Source organism: Zea mays, chromosome 1, assembly GCF_902167145.1.
Source record: "Zea mays cultivar B73 chromosome 1, Zm-B73-REFERENCE-NAM-5.0, whole genome shotgun sequence".
NCBI classification, from domain to species: Eukaryota; Viridiplantae; Streptophyta; class Magnoliopsida; order Poales; family Poaceae; genus Zea; species Zea mays.
The window spans coordinates 29,125,694-29,135,990 of NC_050096.1; the positions used below are offsets into that span (position 1 = coordinate 29,125,694).

The window sequence follows — 10,297 nt, forward strand, 5'->3', positions numbered from 1 at the left end:
AAGAAGGTTGGTGTTGGTACTAAAGCTCAAAATCCTTGATCTAAAACTTCCATTTTACCCTTGTTAATCCTTAGTGAAAGTATGTAGTACAACCTTTTTAAGTCTGTCTTGGCCAAAATTGCTCCCTGGAAAATACAGGTTCAACCGGTTTTTGCACTGTTCACCTTTTTGGAAAATACTGGTTCAGCCGGACACTCAACCGGACACTCAACCGGTTTTTGTCTGGTGGAAACAGGTTCAAGCGGTTTTAAAACAGGTTCAATCGGTTTTTGCACTGTTCACCTTTTTCTGCCAGTCTTCTGTGTCAGCCAAAAAGCTGTGCGCAGCTTTTTGAAAACCGGTTCAACCGGTTTTGGGATCGGTTCAACCGGTTTTTGGGCAGAAAAGTAAAAACGGCTAGTTTTGGAGCCCCACCTATATATACTCACTCCTACCTCTCTCCCCCACAGTAGAGCACGACTTGGACTCCATTTCTAACCTGAGAAACACCTCCCACTCTCTCTCACACACCTCTTGCCTCTCCCATTTCAAATCTTTGGAGAGAAATCTTTGAGTGAGTTTGAGAGCTGCGGTTCTTTGTGCTTCATCTCCAAATCTCTCTTGCTCTTCTTGATTCGAGCTTTGGTACTACATCGAGTTCTTTGTGGATTCATTACTCTTGGAGCTTCTAGCTCCTAGACGACTAGGTGTCGCTTGTGAGTCTCCAAATCTTGTGGAAGACCACAAGAAAGTTTGTATTACCGCTCGTTTGAGCAAAGATTAGTGTGTGGGCTTGACCTTTGTGGTCGGCAAAGGGAGGACTAGGGTTGAAAGAGACCCGGCTCTTTGTGGGCGCCTCAACGAGGAAGTAGGGCACCTTGGTGGTGTGACCGAACCTCGGGATAAATCTTGTGTCTCTTGTGTTCTTGCTCATTGTGTTTGTTTGTGTTCTTCGTTCTCTCACCATTCCGTGAAAGATTTGTTTATATCTTTTTGGTGTGTGGATTTTGAGAAGTGCCCTTCTCAGATCTACTACTTTGAACCCTATGGATCATTTAGATCATCTCATTTCCAAAGTTAACTGGGTGAATTTCGAGATCAATTTAGTTTTACCCAGTTTGCTTCTAGTTTTTGTTGAAAAAGTGTTAACTTGTCTATTCACCCCCCTTCTAGGCTACTTTCAATAATACACCTAACTTCCTGTGAAAAAATAGAGTCAGAAACACCAGGAAGTCAGGGTGGTAGTGCCAGCCCCAGATCCGGCAGTCACGGGGATCGATATTGTTGCGCACACGGGCGGCAGTGTCGGGCACTGAAAACGCCCAGAAAATTCTCAAACTTCACATAATGTTTGCACGGGGTAGAGGATGTTTACTGGTGAAGTATGAACCTGAACAAACAAAAAATTGAAGCGCATGTCAGAAATCCCGAGAATGGTGGGTTTTGTGGGGTTTTCTCAAAACAAACTCAAACGAGAATTAACTCGGATCATGACCAAGAATTGCACCGTGAGGGCATACGAAGTGATCCAAAAAGTCTATCTCCACTCAAACCAATTCTGACAGCACCCATGTCATAAGAACTCAAAGGTTCTCCACAAATACACAAGAGAAGGGGAACGGAAAAATCCAAGAACACAAGACTACATAATTTTAGCAAGGATCAAAATTGAGATTGAGAAGTGACCAAAACCTGTGAATCGTACCGACGACCCTTCCTCAGATTAAACTTGCAGATCACAAACACATTCGACAGTTACAAAATCGTTGTGGATCCCTCGGCTCAACTGCTGAATACATGGAGAGAGAACTTGGAGTTCCAAAATAGGAAGCCTAAACAAATGGTAGCTAAGAAATGCTGAACTAACCAGTCATCCCCTCTATTTATAGAGGATTATGTCCATCTCCTAAATTGTCCCTATTTACATAGAGCATATCCACTCCACCGGGGCGAAATGGACCAACTCCTAGGTTTTCGATCCGATGGCTACACGCTCCACAAGAAGTTGTTCGCCTTGACGCACCCTTCAGTGTGATGCCACGTGCCGCCATCGATTCCCATTGGAACCGCCACCGCCGAGTTTTGAGGCCCAAACTCCGCAAAACCCACCATCCGTAGTGTTGGGTGGTTTTGAGGCGCAAACCACCAAACATGTCGTGAGTACTGCACCGCGTGCGCGTCCTCCACGACCAGACGCGTGTCCCGCCAGTCCTCGACTGTGCCGGCAACACGATCCACTCCACCATGTCACGCGAGTTCGTGTCCCAAGTGTCAGCCACCACGACTGGTCACCCGGCTGCTCCGGTCTGTCAGCCAAGACTCAATGCTCGTCCTTCACCACTCTCGGTCCATCAGCACGAGCCCGCATGACCTTCACCTCAACCGTCGACCATCGTCCGTGTGCTCCACCCCACAAGGCGACCGACATGGTTGCACATACATAATCTCACACTCTGGTTTGTCCACTACTCCAGAGTGCTACCTGTTGACAATCACTTGTCATTAACCCGAACCATAAGGGACAAATCAAAAATAACTAAATATTAGAATAGTTAGATATATTGATTAAAAATATATAATTAAACAAAGTGTATATAAAATAATATTTAGTTTGTCCATAATAGAAAATTCATAAGAGTTTAAATTAAAGCCAACTCACAACATTTTTTCACAGAGCTGAACCAAACACACCCTTACCTAAAGTTATGAGTTTTTTCTCACAAGGGTTCATGCAGAATTTTTTAATGATATCTCTAGCAACTTACTCTTCCTCATCTCTCATTTCAAACTTCACTCTATAAATAGTACAGTTTACAGTGCACTATAAACAATACAGTCTACAGTACAAAACAGTGTTTTACACGACCAAATGCACGATCTGCTGACCATACCTACTGAGATGGTATGAACATAAGCATGTGTCATATTACTCTTTTTACCATATGTTTTTTAAAGACATATATTGCCTTCTGAAATATAAATGAGTTTTCTTCGAAAAAGGTTTTTCTATAAGTTTACAATTAGGAAAAAATCATTATATGTTATATCTTTCTTCTTATTTTTCGACTGGATATAAAAGGAGTTTTAATGATATATCAATCAGTATTCTTTTTTGTCCTATTGGCTTTTTTTAGGAATGGTGCTATTTATTGATCTCAAAGGCAGATTCAATAAACAGGGTCTTACAAATATTCTATACGGTATGATCTGAGCCTTCTATCCAAATCAGATGGAAGAGGATAATATCTCGTTAGTCCTCGTATAGTCGTATGATTCTCGTATATGACCTCGTGACGAGTCATGACAAGTCATAAGATATGATAGATAAATTTCTTCTCGGACTTTCGCTTCGACCCGCTCTTTATGTAAGCTCCTCTACTGCTCCCATATTTTAATTTCCTCCTGATACTCGGCAACAATAAACAAAAAAGTATTCTGTAAATCATAATCGTCTTGTTCGTTAGCATTTCCGCGCGGTACGGTCGAGGGAGGAGGCAAGTCATGACACGCGACCATGACGTCTTTTGCGTGCGATGATTTTGGGATCCCCGCACGCTTCTGTCTTTTTCCAAAAAAAAAAAGCCACACGAGCGCGGCACGTCAGATCCGTGGGAGTGTGCAGTTAATCTGGCAAACCGAGCGCACGCGTTGGACGGCACGTCGATGGGTATTGTCGTATTGACGTTTGGCGGATGGCGGGGAGGCACAGTGCTCGACTGCAGCCACCGCCCACCACTACCACCACCGATCGACACGAAACACCCAGGCCCCACTCCCCAGGCGCCCAGCAGGTAGCAGCCGCGCCGCCAAAAGCGATCGCGCGGCCTCCTCCGTCTCCGTGGCTCCGTCCAAATCCGCTGGGTCAAGAGGAGGACGGGTCGCGCGGCCCCCTCGCCGAGACCCACGGGCCGACGCAAACCCAGGAAAGAAACGAAGCGAGCGGCACCACCGGCGCGTCCTCGGCTCCTCGCGTGCGTGCTTACCCCGGCGAATATTCGACCACGGAAGCCGCATAACCTCCGTCCATCCCATCCCCGCTCGCCTCTCCTCTCCTCGCCCCGCTCTAGACGATCGATGGCCGCGACGGCGGCGGAGGAGATGGAGAGGATGGTGGAGGCGGAGTGGGAGGAGGGGAAGCAGGGGATGAGGAAGAGGAAGCGGTACGGGCTGGTGGAGTACCGGGCGCTGCCGGCTTACCTGCGGGACAACGAGTACATCCACCGCCACTACCGCTGCGAGTGGCCGCTCCCGCAGGTGCTGCTCTCCGCCTTCTCCATCCACAACGAGACCCTCAACGTCTGGACGTACGTAAACCCTCTCCGCCCTCCCCCTTCATTAATGGTTCTTTGGTCCAATTGATTGGTGTTAGCTAGCTCGGGAGGAACGGGAGATCGATTCTTGCCTGACTCTGATTGCAATGCGTCGAATTGTTTGGTACATGAGATTTCTGGGCGTTTATTTCCTGCTTGTGCTTCCGGGCCCAGATTCATTGCGGATTGGCGAAATATCTAGAATTTTGTAGTTTCATTCATTTGGCTGCTTTTGCCCCCTTCATGTTTGTGGATGGATCAACAAAACCTAGACTTCGTCGACCTCTGCTAGTATGGAAAGTATGAATTGGTAGCGTTATCCTTGTCTGTTCATCACTCAGAAAAGGACGTTTCCTAAAAACAACTCATGGAAAAGGACCTCGACCGCCAACTAATTAAAGAAGTCATCTTTCGGTGGGGCATGCGTTTTTTTTAAACTAGTTGGCGCATTGCTGAACGGGAGGGCGGCCTCCCCTTTCCTTCACTGTAGGCCTAATTTGGAAGTAAGGGAGGCAAACCCAGGATGAAAAATACCCTAGGTTTGTCCGTTTTAATCTCAATCCACGTGGATTGGATGTGATTAAGTGAGTTTAAATCCATAGCAAGTCAAAATTTCTTCTAATCCCTCCCAATCGTGGGATGGGAATAACCGAACAAAGCCCTATGAAGAACTACTAGTACAATGCTCATATATTGTGATGGCGTACAAATCGTCCTCATGCTCCCCGATACAGAGTCACTGTGGGTGATGGTCGTGGCGTTGCCTCCATCCCTGGACCTCAGCCTGGCGTTGTTCATGGGCCTAATGGCGGTCGTGACACCAACGTTGCTGCAGTTCTTGCCGCCCAAGAGCGATAAGCGGACCTGCTTGTCGTCGTTGTCCGTGGTGTTCGCTGGTTCTGTCTGTCGTGCAGCAACTTGGATCCCAACTGTCATGCCCATAGCAAGGTTCAATCAACGTGGTTAATAGGATAGGCAACGCAACAAAGCATCGACAAGCATTGATTTTATTAAATGAATCACAATTGTTATTCTCAATCAAGGCTTAAAGTTCAGAAATGTGAAAAGTGGTGTGTAAACAAATTACTTGTATTGTTGTTCAACTTTGTAGATATCTGGAGCTAGTTCCCTGCAGACTTCACATCAGTTTGCATAAAACTCAACAACAGTGGGTTTGCCATTTGAAAGAGCCTGTAGATGAATTTACCAGGTTAAGTTTAAGCATTTATAGTGAAGAAAAACATCTACAAAACAATGTGATTCCAGCTTAGCATGGTTTTTGGTCAAAACTAATTCAATATAGTGAACAGAATGACAGGAGCTAGATTAATCATGTATTAAGAAAACAATACCAATATGACTTGAAGCAATCAACAATGCATGGAGTCAATAACTGGTTAGCAAAAAGAGGAAAATACATTGTTTTGTCTATTAAAATTATTCCTTTCCATGCAGTTATTATCCTGCATATCATGAGCAGCACCTGCAAATTTTAAATCACCAGATAATTACTTTCACTTTGTAAACGAACCAAATAACATTATCAGTTCAAGCATAGTACATAACATCTCAACTCTAGTATTTTCATCTGATAGTATTACAGAGGAGGCAAATATAGATACTCCAGTAAAAGGAAATGAGGATGCTGAAGAGAAAGAGCTAGCTTGGGAGGGACGGGAGATCGATTCTTGCCTGACTCTGATTGCAATGCATCGAATTGGCGAAATATTTAGGCGTTTATTTCCTGCTTGTGCTTAATTCCTGTGTGTGTTTCCGAGGTCAGATTCATTGCGGATTGGTGAAATATCTAGAATTTTGCAGTTTCATTCATTTGGCTGCTTTTGTCCCCTTCATGTTTGTGGATGGCTCAACAAAACCTAGACTTCGTCGACCTCTTCTAGTATGGAAAGTATGAATTTGTAGCTTTATCCTTGTCTGTTCATCACTCAGAAAAGGACGTTTCCTAAAAACAACTCATGGAAAAGGACCTCGACCGCCAACTAATTAAAGAAGTCATCTTTTGGTGGGGCATGCGTTTTTTAAACTAGTTGGCGCATTGCTGAACGGGAGGGCCTCCCCTTTCCTTTACTGTAGCCTTTCGTTTACTGTAGGCCTGATTTGGAAGTAAGGGAGGCAAACCCAGGATGAAAAACACCCTAGGGTTTGTTCGTTTTAATCTCAATCCATGTGGACTAGAGGGGATTGAGTGGGTTTAAATCCATAGCAAGTCAAAATTTCTCCTGATCCCTCCCAATCGTGGGATGGGAATAACTGAACAAAGCCCTATGAAGAACTAAATGGCTAATTAAAATGGCATACACATGGATTGCTTGGCCTGAGAAAAGTCCAGGATCTCGAGGGGATTGAGTTTCTGCTCCCAAACAAGCCCTTACTGTTCCTAGCATGGCCTTGTGACACAGTATCTGTTTAACAACGATGGGAAAGCGCAGTACTGAAATCAGAGGAGTATGATTTCTGAACTTTATGGATGACAACTTGTGATATGTTATTGCGTGTAATAGTTCCATGCTGTACTGATTTTCACAAATCTCCCATGCTTGGACTTGTATATCATCAATAAATTGTTCAGGTTGGCATTAAGCCTGCTGTAGTTCCTCACTTCCTCTAAACTATCTAGTTTTTTTTTTTTTACTTACTAAAGGCTTTGATTGACTATGTTCATTTCAGGCATCTTATAGGATTTTTCATCTTTCTCGCTCTGACCATATACACAGCAACACAAGTTCCAAATGCAGTAGATATCCGGAGCTTGCAGCATTTGCCAGATGTACTGAGAAAGGCTGATATTCATAAGATTCAGGCAGAGCTTGTGTCATGTCTTCCGTCGTTACCTCACCTTTCAGATCTACAAAAGCTGAAGGATGAGCTGAAGACCTCTTGGAATTCTATGGAGGTTCTTCCATCTCTGTCCCGTTGGCATCTCTTGGAGTTACTCGCAAATTGTCTGCCACACAGATTTACCCATCCCAATGAAACAAGTTTGTCTGTTCTTGTAAGTAGTCTACAACTCGCTGAATTACTTGATTACATTCTTTTACTTTTGCTACAAGGGTACTACTGTTTTGCATTAAGGTCAAGGGAGGTTAATTTTTCTGAAGTTGGCGAAGATTTCACTTCTGTAGGTTTATATCAGAGAAAATCTGAAGATCAATGTGATAGATCTTTCTGACCTTAGGAACTAGCCGATTCCCTCTCTTAACCTGTCTCAATTCTTTCTAATAAATTGTAGATTTATAACTTGTGCACTAGTGAGGTAGAGAAGGAGAGAGAGGGAGTACGAGGAGCCATACCTTCGGGCCTGAGGTGGAGAGCAGCCGCGGTGGTAGTCGGGGTCGTAGATGGCTTTGGAAGTTGAGCGCCTCCGTCCTGATTTATTTCTCCTCCATATGTGTTTGGACCTTGGGGTGGAGCATTAGTGGCCGGCAACATAGAACTATTAGGTCTACAGGCGCCATGGGTAGATTGGGTGATTTCTGTCATTGAGGCGCTAGATAGGAGATTGGATCCTTTCTTTATTTGGCTGCTAGGGTTTAGCAAAAGTGCGGAAGTGTTGGCTTTCGTGCCGGCCACTGCCTCGGTTATTATAGCGCCTGTGTCAGGGGCTATAACCACGGAAAGTTTGCGCCTCCCGATCAGGGCGCGAGTTCGCTCCAGACTCGGTTCCTTAACCGAGTACAAGAACATATCCTACGCAATGATTACTGGAAAAACAGTAGCATTCAGGCAGTTGCCGATTTAAGAGATTATATTAAGAACACTAGTGTCCTAGGGCTACATCACTGTGTTTTTCTGCTATGTATCAATAGAAACTTGCACTGATTTGTGCTGCTGGTTAAAAGAAAAGAACATTAATTTATGTACTACTCACCCAAATTAATGGAAGTGTAATTACTAGCATCGTCGCCTTGTAGGTTAAGTTTCGCTAAACGACAATAACATTAGTTTACGTATTACTCATCCAAATCAGTGAAAGTGTAATTACTCATTGTAGATTAAGTGGCCTTACTTTTGATAAAAATATATTTACCTTCAGTGGAGTTCTGTAGCATAGGGTGGTAATTTGGTCATCTGTTCCGATCAGATTATGGGATGCATTGCTTTTGAAAGAGGCTCATAACTTGTGTGTTCAGAACTGGAGACAGCAACCTTTCTTGTTTTCATTTTGCGCAGCAAAGCATGAAGGAGGATCTAGCAAGCCTGATTGCACCGCAACTGATCAGACCAATTGCGCGGTGGCCATTCTATGCCTTCTTGGGAGGAGCCATGTTCTGCCTCCTGGCCAGCAGCACTTGCCACCTTCTCTCCTGCCATTCTCGCCGCCTAGCATACATTATGCTTCGGCTTGATTACGCAGGCATCGCAGCTCTAATCGCCACATCCTTCTACCCTCCAGTATACTATTCTTTCATGTGCTACCCCTTCTTTTGCAACCTGTACCTCAGTTTCATAACCATCCTAGGAGTGGCAACTATCGCGTTCTCTCTACTTCCGGTCTTCCAAAATCCGGAGTTCAGAACCATCAGAGCATGCCTCTTCTTTGGCATGGGTGCATCTGGCGTGATACCTGTTCTTCACAAGCTAGTACTCTTCTGGCACCAACCGGAGGCATTGCACACGACCGGATACGAAATTCTGATGGGGCTCTTCTACGGGCTGGGAGCATTGGTATATGCGGCACGGGTACCTGAGCGCTGGATGCCTGGGAAGTTTGACATCGCCGGGCACAGCCACCAGCTGTTCCACGTCTTGGTTGTTGCCGGAGCCTACACACACTACCACGCAGGGCTTGTGTACCTCAAGTGGAGAGACCTGCAAGGCTGCTGAAAGGTACTGCATCGTTGAGGATGTGGATAGATTGTAGATTCCGTGAATTCAGGCTGAAGGTCATGGTCTGTTGTAAATTGTAACAGTAATCATGAAACAATTGCTACAAGTCTACCAGGTAGTCGGGCTTCCATTAATAATCAATTGAAGACTAGTATTTATGCTATTACTAAATGTTCGTGTGACTGATGCGATATTTCATTTTCAGTCTCTTTTCTGCTAATTCATGTACAGTTGCTAGCAGGGCCGCCTCCTTGTATTGTATGTGGTTCATCTTTGCATTAGTGTTTTTGGTCATTTGTCAGGTCGGATATAAAACAGGCAAGATGCACAATTTATATGTGCTTTGTGTATTGCTATGAACCAAATGGAGTGGGCCAGTAGCTAACAGCGGGGCTCTAAATCGTACAAAGAAAATAGTTTAGTTGGTTCCTGATGTCATCACCAAAATTTGTTTTAGTTAAGGAAAAATTGGCTTTAGTATTGATACATGTGATTAGATATCCATATCATCTCGGAATTTGGATTTGTCAAAAGTCTGACTATGTATTAGAAGGTAAAGTGGTAAAATTAATCATGTATGATGAGTCTAATCATGCATGCAGGTCGTGGTGGCGGTAGTGAATAAAGCGCGGTAGATAGATTGTTTCGGTTGAATATGTTAGTTGGGCCGTGATTGTAGGTCGGGCGGTATTGGGCCCATATATGCATGAGTTGGCTGAACTAAAGTCTGGTGTGTCAAATAGAAGAAGGCCATGAAATAAAAAAAATAACATAAACTCTCTCCTACCTTTCTCTCTATACCTGAAATCTTCTTCTTTCCCCTTTCTCGTGCTGCTCTCTGGTGATCGCCGAACTTTATCCACGTCGGTCGTGACAAATTGGTATCGAAGCCGGTACGACGACTTGATTATCCGGTTCGTGGTCGGATTACTCTATAGATGTTGAGTCGAGAGGGAAGAAATCGGATTTGGAGGTTTCCTGATCAGGTCTCGGATCCCTAAAGATTGAAGCCACGCCACTAAATTGTCAGTCCATGTAGGCGCGACAATTGGTTTCGGCGATCGAGGTTGTTTAGAAACGCTTGACGGAGAAGTTTCAGTAGGCGTTGGACGTTTCGACTTCAACGTTGGTCGAACTCTCGGAGATGGATGGATTGAGTC

At 44.6% G+C, this 10,297-nt stretch overlaps 1 protein-coding gene across 1 annotated transcript; it reads left to right on the plus strand.

Moving 5' to 3' along the window:
* The first annotated feature begins 3,798 nt into the window (after positions 1-3,798).
* Positions 3,799-9,300, plus strand: LOC100502176 (Heptahelical transmembrane protein 5). Its single transcript, NM_001363210.1, has 3 exons — positions 3,799-4,283; positions 6,978-7,302; positions 8,481-9,300. Exons 1-3 carry the CDS (start codon positions 4,054-4,056, stop codon positions 9,132-9,134), a joined length of 1,209 nt encoding a protein of 402 aa, NP_001350139.1. The 5' UTR covers positions 3,799-4,053; the 3' UTR covers positions 9,135-9,300.
* Positions 9,301-10,297: the final 997 nt, after the last annotated feature.

Excerpts from the sequence above, each read along its gene's own strand:
- LOC100502176 (NM_001363210.1), top strand. The coding sequence starts at position 4,054 with ATGGCCGCGACGGCGGCGGAGGAGATGGAGAGGATGGTGGAGGCGGAG. Across the intron at positions 4,284-6,977 it reads GAGACCCTCAACGTCTGGAC|GCATCTTATAGGATTTTTCA; the intron begins GTACGTAAACCC and ends TGTTCATTTCAG. Across the intron at positions 7,303-8,480 it reads AAACAAGTTTGTCTGTTCTT|CAAAGCATGAAGGAGGATCT; the intron begins GTAAGTAGTCTA and ends CATTTTGCGCAG.